The 19,147-nt window shown below is 34.0% G+C and overlaps 1 protein-coding gene across 1 annotated transcript; it reads right to left on the minus strand.

Annotated features, from left to right (window-relative positions):
- Positions 1–1,083: 1,083 nt before the first annotated feature.
- On the minus strand, positions 1,084–18,754 carry Rfc3 (replication factor C subunit 3). Its single transcript, XM_027928836.2, has 9 exons — positions 18,570–18,754; positions 16,801–16,938; positions 12,480–12,547; positions 10,837–10,934; positions 8,284–8,465; positions 7,485–7,621; positions 7,298–7,396; positions 3,047–3,116; positions 1,084–1,372 (listed from the first exon to the last, which is right to left on the minus strand). The coding sequence occupies exons 1-9, from the start codon at positions 18,654–18,656 to the stop codon at positions 1,181–1,183; spliced, it is 1,071 nt and encodes a 356-aa protein (XP_027784637.1). The 5' UTR covers positions 18,657–18,754; the 3' UTR covers positions 1,084–1,180.
- Positions 18,755–19,147: the final 393 nt, after the last annotated feature.

Below are 19,147 nucleotides of genomic sequence, written 5' to 3' on the forward strand. Positions count from 1 at the left end.
TATACACACATACATATGTGTGTGTATATATATAATATGCATATACACACATACAAATACAAAGAAAAAAGATTTGAATGATTATGGATGACTCTTCACGATGCAAATTACAGAGAAAATGTTTTATAAACCTATCAAACTAAAATTCTAAATACGTTAAATAATGCTTTTCAAAATAGTGCAAAATAAAACCACTTTAGGCCAAAAAAAATCCCCAAAATTCCTGATAATTCACCAGCAGACCTGCCTTAGAAGAACTGCCAAAGAAAATTTTTCAAGCTGAAGGAAAATAACAAGATTGAAATCTTAATCTACAAAAAGTAATGAAGAATCAGCAAAAGTATACTTCTAATAAAAACAGGAAGATACTGGGTCTTTTTCCTCCATAGCAAATTATAAAAGTAAACAAAATTATAAAAAACAACCAATTCGGGACAAAACTTGATCAAAGTCAAGACAACAAATTGAAAAATGTTTATTTCTGAAAAGCTCTTCATATTTGGTTAAAACCTGGGAATACCACCATGCATTTGTCACTTGATGTATAGATCCATTTTTACTATAACAAAATACCTGAGGGCTGGATAACTTCATATAGTAGTGTATTTTATCTCATGATTACAGAAATACAAGGCCAACGGGTCACATCTGATGATGGCCTTCCAAGGCAATGCAAGGAACCACATGGCAACACAAAGGGTGTACATGTGAATTTTTATATTCTCTACAAAAGTACAGTTCTTTGTTAAGGGATAATGTGATTAAAAGTAATGTTTACCAAGCAAAGTACCATGCACCCTGTAGTCAAAAACAGCAGTCTAAAAAAGAGAAAATTATCTTTGCTCCCTTATTGTATAAGTCTCCTATATTACCTAAGAGATTAGATGAAAGAGAATGGAATGATTGATATTGCATACTTGAAAAACTAATGTTTAAAGTAAATTAAAATAATTTTCCTAGGCTCAAAAGTTTCTAATTGTATCCTTTCAATATATTTCAATAGTATAGAAGCGATTATTTAATGTAGAGGAAAATGATAATGATTAGTAAATTCAAAGAAGAATTACAAAAAACACAAAAAGATATGATTAAGTCAGTTTATTTTACACAACATTCTTCTAATATAAATTACGAGTAAATGCTGATACTGAGAAATACTTGGAAGAATTACTAACTGAAGTCAGAACATCATGCCTTCCAATCCATCCTCCATGAACTTCTTATAAAGTGCCATAAATTTGGCCACAAATGCTTCCAAGTGATAAATGGCTTTGCTACCCAGTTGTAGACGATGTTCATAATAAGCTGCCATCTGGGCCACTTCTGCTTTCAGTTGTCCATCGCAATTATGCAAAAGTTCTGAGAGAAGGCCCTATAGAAAAATAATTAGTAACTTAAAAAGTAATAATTTTGTAAAATTAGCCAAACATACTTCATCTCTCTCATTCACAAAAACAAGTAAAACTTAAATATGCTTTTTATATATGTGAAATCTTTTTTGTGAACCAGAAGTTTTATTTTTAAACCCAAAGCTTTATACCTCTTCTGAAATAATAATGTGCTTACCTACCAAATTCCAAATTAAATTCCATGGAAACCTCTAACTTCTAACAGTCCAACTAAAACTAAATGGTTGTTTGGGGTTTTTTTCCACTTTATGATGCCGTGAAAGGAATAACATATTCAGTAGAAACCATCATTTGAATTTTTTTTTTTTTTTTTTTATTGTTGGCTGTTCAAAACATCCATCATTTGAATTTTAATCTTTTCCTGGGCTAGCAATATGCAATATAATCCTCTCTCAAGATGCAGGAGAAGGAGGATGAACCATAGCTATCAGTCAGTCACACAATCATATAGGTAAATAACCAATATTCTATAGTATTGTTAAATGTTCTGTAAGTTAGATGTGTTAAATGCTATTTTGTTGTTGTTGTTTGAGACAGGGTCTCACTATGCTACTCAGGCTGGTCTCAAACTTGTATGCTAAAGTGATTCCCTGCCTCAGCCTTCCAAGTGGCTGGGACTAGGCACCACCATGCCTTGCTATACATTTTTAATACATACTATCTTCAGCTTATCATGTGGATTTATCAGGATATAACTCTATAATAAGTGGAGGATCATCTGTATGCAATTGTAGAAGGGTGAACAAATATACTACAATGATACATACTGTTGCATTATTTATAATAATAATCTGTAGACAATCTAATATTTCATGAATAGAAGCCACACTCAAAAAAACTGATATATCATATACAAAAGAAAACCATTCATTCATTAAAAAGAATAAGGCAAATTTGTAAAGTCATGAAGCAATATCACGCTATATTGCTGAATAAAAACAAAGGAGAAAACACAAAAACTTTTAGAAAACTACACACACACATATACTTGTTTCTCTATGAAAAGAACAGATGTCTGTTTAAAGTGGCAATGCTTGTAGATTGAAAAACAGATGCTTTAATCTTTAGTTTGTGTATTTAGTAACATTTGAATTTGTGTGAAGTACCACCATTTAATTTTAATAAACACAAACTTTCTATTTTCTAATATCTAGCAACCAATAAATTTTGCTAGCTAATAGGACTCTGCCTACATCTTCGACCTATCCTCCATGTACCCTGAATCTTGCTCTCTGAAATTCTTATCTCCCAGCTATTTATACGGTTGTTTCCTCTTATTCTTCTGAGTCTCAGTTTAAGCAATAAGTATCTTCCACAGAACAGCTATCAATGGACATCCTCCATTATTATCACTGCATCAATTTATTTCTTCTATAGCGTTTATAACATTCTAAAATCCTTACTTGCTTCCTCTTTCACTCTACTAGAATATAACTTCCCCAAAGGCAGGTCTCCTCCCTCCCCTTCTTTAGCACTCCCCTAATGGTAGTTGGCATACAGAAGCTGAATACATATCTGTGGAATTAATGACATGGAGAAAAAGGGGTGACAATTTATACTGGTACTCTGAAAAGCCCTCTTTTCATACACCCAAAGTCCAAATTTTATAAGCAGTTCAAGATCTGAAATAGGGTTACCTTCATTATTATCTCAGGAGGAATACAATGAGTTAACAGCTCATAAAGCCTTCCACGAACTTCGAGGAGCCTATATAAAACAAAATAATTGCTATTTTATGATGAAAATCAGAGACAATTTTAACAATCCAATACACACATATTTTCCAAATAGTTCATCACATTAAGGATATACACATAAAACTTCTAATTTCAGTTCACTTAAAAAGAAATTACAATAGTCTTTTAAAATAGAGTAATAATCAGGTTTATTATATCAACCACAAAAGTACCAGATAGAAATTAACACTGCAGGAATGGTGAGGGTTGTACTACACCAAGAAATTTAATGTTCATATTTTTACTACAGACAGAAGTTTCTTAAAATATCTAGAAAATGGTCATTAGCAATTACACAAGTGAAAAGAGACAACATAAGCAGAAAATATGCGACTGCCTAGACTACACAGGAAAAAAGCAATATAGCAGGGACACAAAGAAATCCTGCCACAAAAGAGGGAGTACAAGAAGTTATAGGTTAAGTACAAAACAAGCTAAGTCAATATGAACATTAAACCTCTGAGTCCTTAATGCCAGGTCCTTCTCAAAACATTTCAGGAAGCAAAAGGGTAAAATAAATACATACATACATGCCATTTCAGAACAAAGAAAAAAATAACCATTAAAATTCCCAATACACTTAAAATAATTATCTTTACCTCTCTAAATATTTACTTATCCTAAAGAGAGAAAACTTCTGAATTTTTACTATACTACAGATGGTCCATACTTCAGATAAATCAGGGTAATCACTGATAAAAAATTTCTTCAAGTTCAGACTCCTTTCTCTGAGACTCTAGGAATATAAAGCTCTGATACATTAAAACTAAATAAAAATTAAAACAAGAAATAACATTTTTGGGGTACCTGCTATGTATATATCAAATAATTTAATTCAGTTCTCATACCAGCTATGTGAAAAACTTTATCTTCAATTTTTTTTATTGAATAAATGAAACAGTTTAGTAACTTCACAAAGTTAGCCTCAGCAAAGCATTATTTGAACATGGTTCCATCTAATCCAAAGTCCACATCTTTCCAATGTGTGCTAAGCATTTATTTGACACCTTGTTCTGAACTAGCTTCACTATAATATACTATTCCTCACAACAAACATGCTCTTTTATTGAAAAGAACCTGAAGTTCAGGGAGACTACGATTATATTAAAACTCAGGGAGTTGAGCCAGCATTTTATACATGCCTAACTCAAATGCCTGGGATCCCTCACTGACACAGTAGTGTATCTCAAAAATAAAACCTGATTATTAAAGCATAAGTAATAAAACAAACATCATGATAGGAAATTATTTTAATATATGCACGTAGCTTATTTCCAAAAAGTCAATTCAGGATATATTTACCTATACAATTGTTTTATAACTATATTGTGTATATCCATGCATGTTAACATGTATCTCATGTTAATTTCTAGTATTATGTAGTTTCTAAAAATTAATATACTCTAAATTTACTATGTTTGTGTCATTATTTTTTGATGGGTTCTAGGTGACTAAGAGTATAAATTCTTTAGTCAAAGAATCGCGGGTATTCTAGAGTAAGTCTCTGCCTTTTAATAACTGAATGTTCCTGTACAAGTTAATCTGACTAAATCTGTTTTCTTATCTCTGAAGTAAAGATGGTAACATTTTTCTCCTAGAACTGTTATGAGTTAAGAGAGGAAACAGTGTAAGAGGTGACATATCATTCATTAAATATAAACTATTCAAATTCAAAAATTATGACTATTTTAAGACAGAGCAAACAAGAATCAATACAACAAACATTTATAGTAATACTAAAGGTCAAAAAATCAAGTCATTTGGGATTACATAGGACAATGATTAAAATAACACTACCCTGCCAGTATTTCTGGCCAGCTCCAAGGCTTTCAGGAATTAGGGGAAATTTCTGTTTATTCGGCACAATAGAATCAATTCCTACAATTATTAGATTAAACAGGAAAGAGCAGTACTTCTTGCACAAGTTCATTTAGAAGCTGCCAATACTTGTTAGGAAGATTGGAATAAAGGGTAGCAGCAGCTGGAAGAATTAGGCAAAATAATAATCAAAGTTTTAAAAGTACATCCAAAAATTATCAAATTTCTATACCAAAATCTTAAAAGTAGAAACTTCTACTATCAATTTATCTTCTTTAAAATCATAACAAAAACAAGAAAGCCACCTTCAGTATAGAAATATTATATGAAAGTTAAAGGCTACTAAGACATGTCAAAACATGTTTGAATCCTTTTGAATATACTCTTACGAATATCAGTATTCTTCAGATGTATCAACCAAGAAGAGAAGTGAATTATTTTCAGTTCAACCAGAGAAGCTTGAGTTCTAGTGACTGCACTCAGTCTATCCTGTACTCTAAAATTGATCAATGACCATTGCTAAAGTTCAAAGATGGTTTCTCAGTTCTGACACAATGAGGATAAGAGGCTGTGCTTCAGCAAGCCTGAGGAACCTCCTCCATACTTTACAAAGGTAGTGGGCCTTAAGGCTGTCATATTTTAATTTGGAGAAGTGCAGACTGTCTTTCTCAATCAAACTATCATAAATCAAACAATCAGTGACTAAGGAGTTTCAGTATAGTCAATCACTGAATAACAAACCCACAGAAGTAAATGGAAAAAAACTTTGCACAATTAGTGTCAAAAATACTTTCTAATACCAATGGTATATTCTTAGAATTATTCTTAACAGAATCCATCATTAGGCATGAGCACAGAAGTGTCTTGGTTCTCAAACCAATATCACATAATCTCTTTTGCTCTTCACAACAAAGACACAAGTATCCTTGACAGAATAAAAAATCATATCTTCATTATACAAATGAGAAAGCGGAAACTCAAAAATGAAGTTAGCTGCTCAAGAACACCTAGCTAAATTAGGATAAGAAGTCTGATGTCAATAGGAAAGACAGTGGAATGAATCCGACATAACTTTCCTATGTACATATACCACAGTGAATCTCAACATTGTGTACATCCCCAAGACTGGGATCCTAATTAGAATAATACATATTCTATATTTGTATAAATATGTCAAAGTAGATTCTACTGTCAAGTGTAACTAAAATGAACAAATTTTAAAAAGAGCCAATATGAAAGGTTATACACAGAATTAACCATGTGAATTTCTAGAAAAGGCAAAAGGAAGGAACGGGTGTGGGGGGCGTGTAAATCAGTGGTTGCTTAGGATAAAGAATGGACATACATACAGGTTGAGGGCATCAGACTTTTGGCACAATGAAACTACTCTGTATGATACTATAATGGTGGATCACATCCTACATTTGCCCAAATCCAGACTGTATTCTAATTTAAATTACTGACTTGCGTTAATAATGATGTATTGATATTGACTTGTCAGTTGTGACAAATATACCACGATTAATGCAAGATATCAATAGTAGAGGAAATTGAAAGGGATGAAGGAACATCTAGGAACTTTCTGCTTATTTCAGGAAACCTAAAGCTGCTCTAAAAATATAAAGCCTATTAATTTCTTTAGAAAATGAGTTACAGCTATGACTTGGAAGGAGTTCCACATGGTATCATTAAGAAATGCAATTTACAAAAAAGTATGAAGATAGGCTTCCATTTTTATAAAATAAGCAATAACTAAAAAGAATCCCCACATACTTTCACAGTTATATGAACAAGTAGAAAAATATAAAATATGGAAAGATATATACTAATCTCTGAGGAGCCAAGCAAAAGGGGGAAAAAGATTGAAGATAAACAGACTGTATATAATCACATCTTTACATTCATGAAAAATTACAGTCTTTATGTGGATAATAAAAGTTAAATGTATTTTAAAATTTAAAAAAAGTCTGATGTCTTTCTGGCACATTTGCATTAATTACAAAGTGACATATTATTCTTTTCAATACTAGAAAGCCAAACAAATGATGTTTAAGTCATCAGAGATTCTAAAAGGACAATTAAAAATTCCCAGATTTATTTAATTTACATATAAAACCAAATTTTACACATTAACAGCTTAAGAAAATCTACAATGCCAAACCAACTATTCTGAACCACTGCATTTCTAGAATTAAACTCTACCATTTATTTAAAAGTTCAATGTTTAGATTCAAGATCTCATTATATCTCTAAATGACATGGTGGTAGCATAAAAGAGCCACTAAGTGAACTATCTTGATCAAACCTCTATTATCACCACCTCATACTGGTTACCTTTGAGGCGTCTGCTGACTGACAATAGCATTTGCTGTCTCCCTCAGGTACACCTCCCAATCTGTCTCAGGGATTTCTTGATCTGCAGTAAAAGGATATCTACACAACAAAAAGAGAACACAATAAATTAAACAGAAGTGTACGTATTTCCCAGAAGTTTCCTGCAGTAACTGCCCCTTCCACTCACTGTTGTACTCTGCAGGCTTCACACATAAGTAGGGCTTTTCTGAGATTTCTACAGGACTTCTCTGCAAGTCTCTGAGCCAGTTGTGAAGGAAGATTCAGACCTTCCTTCTTGCACACAGTAGTTAACACATGGCAAATCTGTAAGTCAAATTAACAAACATGAGCAGTCTGTCAAAAAGCATAGAGATAATTTCTATTGATAGTATCCTTTTAAATCTTTTTAATTGTATCATTCCCCAAATTTTCACAAGTGAAATTTGTAAAGGTACTTTATTAATTGTATCTAACACAACGTCTTATATTCTCACTATTTTGTATAAAACCTTCACAGTAAGAAGGAAAGCTGCTTACTGTGAGCAATCAATATTTTCTTTTAACTGACACTATTAAGAATTACAAAGAGAAATAATATGCATCAATGTTGTTTCAGACATAACCACATCATCTTCTTGCCAAATCTATTTCCTCTATTTTCAAATTTCCTACTACAATCAAATAAATCAGCTTGAGGTAGAGGATAATAAATAATTAACCCATATCTAGCTTCGTAAAATTCTTAAAGCCTGCTTAAGGTAAGAGATGGTTTAAGGAACATATTTTATATATTGATATCTGGGTATTCACTACTATATATGTTGATATTTACATTTATTAATGGTTTGCATCCAGGTCTTTCCATAATTGTTCTTAAATTATTGATATGCTTCACTGGGTTTTAACAAAAAAAAACATGTCAGAGATATATACAAAGATCAGAGAATTTGAACTCAATTTTTTCTGATAAGTTTAACTTGACATACATCTTCAATGCTGGGAGCAGGCACACGAATTGCCAGGCATCTACTACGAATAGGTGGTATCACTTTGGATGTTGAATTGCAGCACAAGATCAATCTGCAGGTGGACATATACTTTTCCATGGTTCTGCGCAAAGCATGTTGAGCATCTCTGGTGAGTTTGTCAACTTCTGTCAATAATACCACTGAGTCAAACAGAAACAAGACAAACTTAAATTTTACCAAGATAGGGATGTAAAATTCTAAGGAATACACTTTGGAAGGCACTGTTTCAAAACACATAGCCAATAAGGCATAAAAATATCTGTATGCTTGTAGAGTAAGATTCCCACCTGGCCACAATCTGGGATAAGCCTTACAGTGGTTCAGGAATAGTATGTAGGCAGGGACTGAATCCAACTTTTATAGTTTTCATTATATTAATAAATTAATGTGGAAGACAGCAGTGGTAGCAGTGTGGCATTTGAATCTCCCCTCAAAAACAAACAGAATAACTAATGATTCCAAGAACATCTATTTCAAAACTAAATGACAAACTTTACCTAAGAACTCAAATATAAGCAAGTAAGAACAAGCAACTACAAATGAAAAGACACTCAGATCATCAGCACTTTGGTGGAAGGCAGTGACAGGAATCCACTAATCTTTTGTCAGCCATTAGGACAGGGGAACCCCAAAAATGCCTGCAACTCTTAGAAATTATCATGGGACAATTTGAAAACAGCAATCTGAATTAGGAGGCAGATTCCGAAGAGCCCAACTCATGGATGAGACCAAGGGAATGCTGAAGCAGTAAGATCTGACAAAGACATAGATTGTAAAGAAAACAAAACAAAGTTCCCTACTAAGATAAGGCTCCACAATGAGGAATCCCAAAAACAGCACTCAATTGAGTGGAACAGGAAAGAGACAAAGGAAAAAATGCTAATAAGAGAGGCAGGGAGGAAGACAGGGAGTAGAGTTTGTAAAAATAAAATAAGCGACAGATCTAGAGTCCCGAACCTAGAAAATCTCTCCGGCCTCCTAGTCCTTCTTCTTCCTAATACAGGAAAACATATTTGCATTTTTAAAAAATGATCACAGGAAAAGGATCACAGCTGAATTCAGTTATAAGAAAAATAAATATAGAAACAGAAAAACATCTCTGAGTACTGAAGAATTAAACCATCTTCTAAACTTATTACCTAAATGTTGTTTTTTTAAATATAATACTAAATGTAAGAACAGGGCTATAATTTTTAGTAATGTAAATCTAATTTTAATTGAGTGTTGGAATATTGTTTGTGTTTTTAATGACTAAAACATTTCACTTTAAAGGTTTATAATTGTTAGCTGATTCAAATTTAAAATTTTAACTATATTTCTTAAAATATATCTTCAGCATAATTCTTATCACAGATTAAAAGCACAGAATTTTCTAAATATTTATATTCATACACATCATTATTTTTGTTTTATGTGGTGATCCTAGAGATAGTAACCAAGTTATAACTGGTAAGCAGGGAACAATAGTATATCTGTATAAAATAATACAGTGTAACCAAGTAAGAAATGCATCTGTCAAAATCTAACAACTAACTAAACGGGGAAATACTAAGGCATTCCTTCCAGAACTGTGACATGTATGTTCACCGGCTCTATTACTATGAAGCACTGTATTGTAGATACTTGGCAACATAATTAGACAAGAAAAACTATTCAAAGTCCTACAAATTGGAAGAGAAAAAAATATTTATATGTGTGTGTGTGTGTGTGTATACACACACACACAATTTATTAACAGGATATAAAATTAAGATAAAACATCAATAATTGCCATATAAATAAAAAATACAAGAAAAGTTTCCATTTATAGGAATAAAAAATAAATCCATAAATGTTTACTTTTAAATACGGGCAATTTACAAAATAATAATGATCAATGAAACAAGAAAAATTACCACACTAATTGAAGGAAAAACAAAGAACTATTTCCTCCACTCAAACTGAGGAAGATAAAAAATATTTATCTGCAGTGTTGATAAATGTTGAGAAGAAATGGATATTCCCGAACAGTGTTAATATAAATGTACAGATTTTTTCATCAGATAAAGAATTTGGCAAAATCCATTTAAAGTATTAAATACTACATATTTATCATCCCTAAATCTTATGAAAAAGAATTGCATGCATATATATAGAAAAAGTACTAGAAAGCAAAGACCAAGTTGTTAATAGTAGCTGTTTCTGGATGACGGGATTACAGCTAGTTTGTTCCCCCAACATACACCCCACCGGACCCGCTTCATCAAAACAGTTAATAATGAACATAAAACTGTGGTCATAATTACTTTAAAATCATGTAATTTCTTATTTGAGATATAATAGGTTTTTTAAATTATTCATCTTGTTCCAAAATATCAAGTAGGTACCAGAAATAATCCTCTTTCCCTCAAAATTCAATTCCACTAGACTACAAGCTCCCATGAATACAGGAGTCATGCCTATCTTGTTGACTTCTATAAAGAGACCATTAATGTTTGGCAGCCTCATAAAAAGCAAGGTTTCATCACATACCTTTAAAATCTCTTTGAGAGTTTGTTTCAAGTTGCTGTGACTGTGCCACTGTTTTCAACATCTCCTGAATTACTACCCGGTCACTATTTCCAGCATCACTACATAAAACAAGAGTAATATCCACATATATAAATATTTAAGAAGTATTACACTTCTGTATCACTGAAAATATGATGTCACTGAAAACACTAACCATGTTTTAATATTTTTTACTGTTACTTAAGAAGAATAATAATAATTAAGAAACAATTTGGGAAATACTAACACTTGTGTATCCACTACTGAAAAGTTAATACCTAATTATAGTAATTTCTCAATTACCCATAACTATCAAAATATAAAAATAACTCTGAAACAGAAATGTAATGCCTATTCATAGTCCCTATCCCTCAAACAGCTAAGGTCTGGAAGAAGGAGCCTAGGTAAGTCTGTTACTAGCAGTAGCAAGGAGCAGCTTAAAGGATTTACTAGGGGATGAGATAAGCAAGTAGAACTTAAGATATAAACTATTGTTGACTTATCAAAGGCACACACTTGTCATTTTCATCCATCTTATTGCTTTGGCTCTTGAATAAAGCACCTCTCATATCCAAAAGTCATCTGGTTCAATTAGGCCAAATGAATATTAATTTCAAACACTGAAAAACAATCAGCTTAATATCTGACTATTCTTGATTCAGAAAAACTCACAAGAAAAAAAGGAGGTGAGTAAAATAATTAGCTTTAGTTCATTTTCCCAAATAACCACAAAGTTTTTTCCCCAAGATTGCCTCTTGTGTGATTATTTTTCTCGCCAAAAATCCAGAACATTTCCCATTTCTTTAGAATTAACCCTTTCTACTTTTTATGATCAGACTAATTACCAACAAATCTCATTTCTCTTAGTTTTCTTTGACATAACTAGGGAAAATTATAATAGCTATCTGCTAGGGCTATTTTAAGGACTAAGTATCATAATCCTGGTAGAATTAGACTATTCCTCATACTTCCTTCTCCCTTTGTCTCCACCTGCTCACTGAATTGGACATTCATTCCTGCCTCTCTACCATTAGGCTGCCTCTGGCTGAGAAAGTCCTCCATTCCGTTCTCTTTTAAGATCACATCTGGCACCAGAGAACCTTGCAAGTTTACTCAACTTTACCAATGCTGCACAAGTTTTAAACAAGATCCTAATCTTATTATCTCATGACAGACAAAAACACATTGGCTAGTAGACTATCATAATACTCTCTAAACAAGAAGCTGAAACACAAGAAGTTACAAAGGAAGATCTGGCAACCCAAGTTCAGTTTCTAAAATATTTAAACCAGACATTACAAATTTTTAGACATACTTTGCTCATGAATGCTGAATAAATCAATATAATTTAATAAAACTTTACTAACAATGAACTCTGAAAAGTAAGAAAACTTAAAATATATTACTGAAATTATCTTGACAGAGGCAGTGAAGCTGGAAGGTACTAGGTTCCACATTTTGAGAAAAATAGCACCACTCTAATCTGTTTTATATACTATGCTTCCATTCATGTAATTTTATTTTGAGAGTTCCAATCTCTTAAAAAAAAAGTATGAAAGCATTATTGCTAAAAACTGCTTACTTCTAACCATTCTTTTAAAAATGCTTAGTAGCAGCAATTTTACCTGGGATTAACTTCAAGGTGGTAATTACTTGCAATGGTGCTGATTTCAATTTTCTTTTTAGATGGAGTCTGTAGACAAAACAAACAAAACAAGATTTTTTCAACATCTATTATTAGTTATTTCCCCTTTGTTTTGTATTTTCATCTTTTTTTAATTATATAAACAATTGAAGTTTGTTTAAAACAATAATACTCGATATAACCAATATTAATGTAACTTCACTAACTCCATTCTTAATGTGCAAACATGTTTATATCAACTGGGTCACATCATACATCCTGTTTATATTGTGTGTAGGGCAGTTCTAAAGATGGCTATAATTCCTACCTTGGTGAGAATTCCGATGGGCTGTTTTTAGAATGCAGCCAAGGTCATGAACTTCCTGATTCAGCAAATGTACTCAAGGTCAGAAACATGTGCTTGTGATCATGCATTCAGTTATGTAACTGACTGTCAATGTGCTGTCTCTGTCTGGTCTGCATATAAAAAAGACCTATGGAAATGGCTCAGTGGGCTAAATGGAACTGGCAGAGGCAAAATGGAACTGGAGCTGGAGGGAGGAGCTGCTGCAAATTCTGAATCAAGAATGTCGACTATTCCAACTGTGTCTTGCATCTTCTTCCACCTGCCTGGATCCCGAATCTGTTACCCAGGTCTGAGCCTTCATCTAACACTTACCTTCAGATATCCCCAAATAATCTTTATTTATTACCATATCATCATTGTTAACAATCTAAATATATTCTTTTATGATTTTTTCCATGTTAATACAAAAATAAAGCACAAATATTTGTACAGTGTTGGTGTTTCTTGTAAAAAATAAAAACAAAAAGAAAGAGGAAGTCATACCCTTACCTCTATGTTTTGCTTTTTCTAGGTAACAATATATTTTGGCAATTCCTCCCAGACAACTGATATGTTATAGATGGGTATCAACAGCTGATGGGCATACTGATGGCCATTTTGTTTTTTTGCATTTGTTGTGTGTGTATCTATAGACCACTGTTTAAAAAAGATCTAACAATTCACTTTTCCACTGGCAACCAACACCCTTACTCAACATTCTCCATTTATAGTTGGTTTTAATATGCCTTTCAATTTTTGCCAATTTGACTAAATAATGTACAATCTGTTTGACTCTCTCAAAGGTCAAACTGGCCACATATTTGTCAACTGACTACTTATTTCATTTTCTACCAGGTTGTTTTTCTCCATTGTCAATTTTAAAATCTCTTACCTAATGTTCCTTTCAAATATTTTGTGACAATCTTTTTTTCCTTTGATTTTATGTCTGAAGTCCTTTATCATATTCTAAAATATATAGCATTTTGTTTTAACATCAATCACCTGGAATTTATCTTTATAAATGGTATGCCATAGAAATTGAACTTTGTTTTCCTCCCAATAGATAAGTAGTTATGAGGACACATTTTGCTGGGTCACATTTTTCCACCATTTTCAAATAGACTTTCCAGCATATTTCCAGGCTCTCTTCAGTTTCACTAGTCACATTTTCTATTCACATGCCAATACACTATATTAGTTGTCAGATATGATTTACAATTTTGTAATGCAAACCCCACTCCATCAAACTTCTCTTTTATCATTACGTTAGCTGGTCTCAGAATTGTATTCTTTCCATGTGGACTTGAGGATCATTTCATATAATTAAAAAAAAAAAAAAATACTTGACTTAAATTGAAATTTCATTAAAATTTATACATTAACTTAGAGAAAAGACACACTTTTAAATCTCTCATCTGAGAACATGCTGCATCTTTCCATTTGATGGCTCTTGTTTTTTGTTCTTCTGTTAAGATTTTGTCATTTTCCCCCCTAAAGATTCCAGCTTTCTTGCTAAATTTATCCCTACATAATATTATAAGAATTTCTATCAGGATGCACCACCAGTTCCTCAACCTTGGATCTGTCTAAACATAAGCTAACCAATATTAGCCTAAAACTCATTTATTCTCCTGAAGATTCTATTAATAAATACCATCTACATTCAGCATTCATTTTTTTTCAAGGCATAACATGTATAAAACATTCCATCAGGGACTATGAAGACGATATGAAAACCAATCTGGCATGTTCCCTACATAACTTCAAAACAAATACAATCTTGTCAAAGTAAGGATATATGAACAACTATAATCTAAACGTAAAAAAGTATAAACTACAGCTCATAGAATAAACAGCATTTCTCATGCATGGGAGAAGCACTTTAGAGAGGAGACATTTTAACTAGATCTGAAACGCCATCGCTAAGAAAAGAGCATGACAATGCAGTGAATGGTACAAGGCTGGAAACTCCTCCATGGCAAAATTATGGGAAGCCTTTCAATCTCCCAATGTCTCAAGTTTCCTTTCCCAGTTAGTTGCTCCACTGTCACTTGATTCCACATTTAAATTATTAAAATTACAACTTCTTTTCATCTCCACTACTGCTTCCAAAAAAATGAACTTCAGAAACTTGATTTCTAGTTTCATTTGCAACATCCTCTTATTTACTAGATAATTACTAGATAAATCAAAATGACTCTCTCCCTGTCCATTTTACAGCAAACCTCCTGTTGCTCATGCTTTCTAACATAAATGACTTTGGTGTACAATCGTGAGGTCTATACATTAGTATCTCTCAATCTTGTACATTGCAAATTCATTCTTATATTATTATCTCTCAATCTTGTACGTCTGTGAAATTCATTCTTAAATCATATGTTAGGCACAACTAAGGGGATGAAAGGTACATATATGACCATGATTAAAAATTCCTCCCATATGGGAAAACTGGAAATTCATATTCAATAAAATGAAATTAGACCCCTCTCACCCTGCACAAAATTCAAGTCAAAGTGGATCAAGGACCTAGGCATTAGACCAGACACGCTGTGCCTACAAGATGAAAAAGTAGGCCCAAATCTCCATCATGTCAGCTTAGGAACCAAATTCCTCAACATCAACAAGACTCCTAAAGCACAAGTAAACTCAAGAATCAATAAAGGGGCTGAGCATTGTGGAGGATGCCTATAATCTCAGCAGCTCAGGAGGCTGAGGCAGGAGGGTCATGAGTTCAAAGCCAGCCTCAGCAAAAGTGAGGCACTAAGCAACTCAGTGAGACCCTGTCTCTAAACAAAATACAAGAAAAGGGGCTGAGGATATGGCTCAGTGGTTGAGTGCCCCTGAGTTCATCCCCAGTAACACCCTCTTCTTCCACCAAAAAAAAAATAATAAATAGGTTTTATCAAACTAAAAAGCCTCTCCACAGCAAAGGAAACAATCGAGAATGTGAAGAGAGAGCCTACAGAATGCGAGAAAATCTTTGCTGTCTGTACCTCATATAGAGTATTAATCTCCAGGATATATGAAGAACTTTTAACTTAACACGAAAAAAACTAATAACCCAGTCTATAAATGGGCCAAGGAACTGAACAAACACTTCACAGAAGATATGATCTGTCAACAAATATGTGAAAAAATGTTCAACATTGCTAGCAATTACAGAAATGCAAATTAAAACTACACTGAGATTTCATCTTACTCCAATCAGAATGGCAATAATCAAGAATACAAGTAACAATAAAAGCTGGTAAGGATATGGGAAAAAAGAAAGATATACTCATATATTACTAGTGGAACTGCAAATTGGTGCAAACACCCTGGAAGCAGTAGGGAGATTCTTCAAAACACTTGAAATAGAACGAGCATTTGATCCAGTTATCCCACTCCTCAGCATATACCCAAAGGACTTAAAATCAGCATACTATAGTGATGTGACCACATCAATATTCATAGCAGCTCAATAGCTAAGCTATGGAACCAAGCTAGAAGTCCTTCAACAGATGAATGGATAAAGAAAATGTGGTACATATACACAATGGATTATTATTCAGCCAAAAAGAAGAATGAAATTATCGAATTTGCTGGTAGAGGTAAATGGATGAAACTGGAGACTATCATGCTAAGCGAAACAAGCCAATCAAAAAAAAAAAAAAAAAAAAAAAGCCAAATGTTCTCTCTGATATGCAGATGCTGATTCACAATAGGTTGGGGTGGGGTGGGGTGGGATGGGCACTGGAAAGACAGTAAAATGAATCAAACATAACTTTCCTATGTCTATATATGAATACATGACCAGTGTAACTACATATCATGTACAACCACAGAATGGAAAGTTATATTCCATCTATGTATGATATGTCAAAATACATTCTACTGTCATGTATAACAAAAAAGAACAAATAAAAACAAAAAATAAATTTGATAAAAAAGAATACTTCCCATAAATATTTGGAAAGCCTCAAAGTAAAATGCTTACTGTGATAGTTTGATGTTCAATTCTCAATTTTTCAACTCCAACACCATAAAGTTCACGTAGAATACACATAATTCTTGTCTTTTTTCCAGCACCTGATGGTCCATACACTAACAGGTGAGGAAAATCACCACACTGAACCTGCAGAAACAAAGAACAAGGTATTTTTCTCTAGTCAAATTAAATTGTTCTAGGTAGAATTGAACTATTTTTTTAAGCACCACATATTTTGCACACCTACCAACAAATTAAAATACATATTTGTACTTTTAAATAAATTTTAAAACATTGATTTTAAAACAAATTTTAAATCACTTAAATACATAGCACAGAACATGAAAGATACAAGATTAAATACTAGACAGCAGAAATTCTCAAGCCAGGCTAACAGAATCTCCTGGAGAATTTTTTTTAAATAAAGGAATGATTGATTACAGGACCCAGTCATCTATGAGATTAGGATTCTATAATTCTGAGATAGATGTTTTTCTTGTCTGGGCTCCTGGAAATAATACCTGGGATAAGAACTGGGTGCATTTGTTTAACCTACAAGGGACTTAAAGTAAAATTTCAGAGGAGACCAAGGATGAAAAATCAGGAAAGAAAGGAAGCCAATAAAAATGTGTTACCAATTTTAATTCCACTCTAAATATCTGGGCTCGATCCTATTGGGGAAACACTTAAAGCCAGCATAGACACTACAGTGTTAATCCAATCAAGTGATGGGGAAAGTGGAGTAGGTGAACACTCTCTCACCAGTACTTTGTGGAACCCTGCTTAGGAAACTGGATGGGAGAAAAAGGAGGGCATTAATTCCCAGGTACTTCAAGTGTGCTTGGGGATTTCAGTCAAAGAAAAGCACTTAGGCAAAACCCAGATGTAGGAAGTTCAAAGTCAGTCTGCATGCATGGTAAGAGTTAAAAGCAAGGGGATGCATGGGGCAGGGTACTAACAGAGTCTGCTGCCTTACAAGACAATGAGTTTTTCAAAAGTTTCTGATAATTAGTCAGATGTGTGAAAATAGTTATAAAGAGGACTAAGACACAAACTGCACACTTTAGTTCTGTAATAACACTCCACTCCCTACAAGCTCCAGTTGGCTTTTCACAAATCATTGCCATTAGACACTCTGAACAACCACAATATAAAAAGAAGTCATGAGGAGGCAGCGGGGGTCTTCTGCAAGAACATCCTAATCCACCGTATTTGAGAATCAGAAAAGACCCTAGGAATTAATAAATCCAACATTTCCCTTGTAAATGAAGACATTCATACCAAGAAATGTTAAACCTGTTAAAAAAAAATCAGACGATGTCACTTCTAGGCTCATAATCCTCCAACAGCTTCCCATCTCACTCTATAGGGATGTACTGAATCTGCACCACTCCTCCCCCTTCCAACACCCGCCCCAGTTCCCATTACTCTTCCGACTGGCTATTATCCAGATACACAGCCATTCTCGAGGGTTCTACAACAAGCTGTGCAAACTGCAGCCCCGGTGATTTTGCACTTACTATCTGCTCTATTTGTCCCACGCTTTGCTAAGTTTCTGAATTTATGACTTTCTCATCTCGAGTCTTGGCTCAGGTGGCACTTGCCAGCTGATCTTCCCGGTTTAAAAATACAAGCCCGCCAACCCCCACGCACTCTCCCCCCTTCCCCGTTCGGTGCCTCTCGGTAACATTTATCTCCTAATGGCGGGCGGGCGGTGTCCTGCTGCTCAGGGGCGCCTGGGGCCTCCCCTCTCCCGGCCCAAAAAGCGGCTGACTCACCAGGTTGCGCAGCTGGGCCGCCTGCTCCTTGTGGTAGTCCAGCCGCCCCAAGGAGCACGGCCGGTATTTGTCCACCCAGAGACTCATGACAGTCTGAGTTCTCCGGGGTCGAAGCTTGAAAGTCCCGCGCGCGCGACCAGCTTCCTCCCGGACGCCTAGACAAGTTTTCCCGCGAGTGCCACATCTCGTGACGTCACTGCCGGCCACGGTTGCGTGAAGAGTTGAGAAGCGAAAGACTACGAAAGCCGAATGGGGCCAAAATTAGTCGTCGCATCGTCTCCGCCTAATCACAATGTTCATTGTTTTACCAAAATGGTTCATTCATTCACACGAATTTGCCCCACAGAAATGTACTAAATATATGTGTCGAGCTTCTTTCTTGGCACCAGAATATCGACCTCAAAGGTTTCTCTCGTTTGCAAGCACTCAATAAAGCTTTGTTGGATAATACTAAAAAATCAGATTTGGTGGTTTGTTTTTTTTTACACCCACTCCTCAAGATTGTTAATGTATTGAAAACAAAAGAATCAAAAGTGCATGAAAGACTACGTGCACTGTGGAAGAAACATGAGATTAAC

This window comes from Marmota flaviventris, chromosome 4 (genome assembly GCF_047511675.1).
Source record: "Marmota flaviventris isolate mMarFla1 chromosome 4, mMarFla1.hap1, whole genome shotgun sequence".
Classification (NCBI taxonomy): Eukaryota; Metazoa; Chordata; class Mammalia; order Rodentia; family Sciuridae; genus Marmota; species Marmota flaviventris.

Excerpts from the sequence above, each read along its gene's own strand:
- Rfc3 (XM_027928836.2), bottom strand. The coding sequence starts at position 18,656 with ATGAGTCTCTGGGTGGACAAATACCGGCCGTGCTCCTTGGGGCGGCTG. Across the intron at positions 8,466-10,836 it reads CTCTCAAAGAGATTTTAAAG|TGGTATTATTGACAGAAGTT; the intron begins GTATGTGATGAA and ends TGTTTGACTCAG. Across the intron at positions 3,117-7,297 it reads AGTCAGCAGACGCCTCAAAG|GCTCCTCGAAGTTCGTGGAA; the intron begins GTAACCAGTATG and ends TGTTTTATATAG.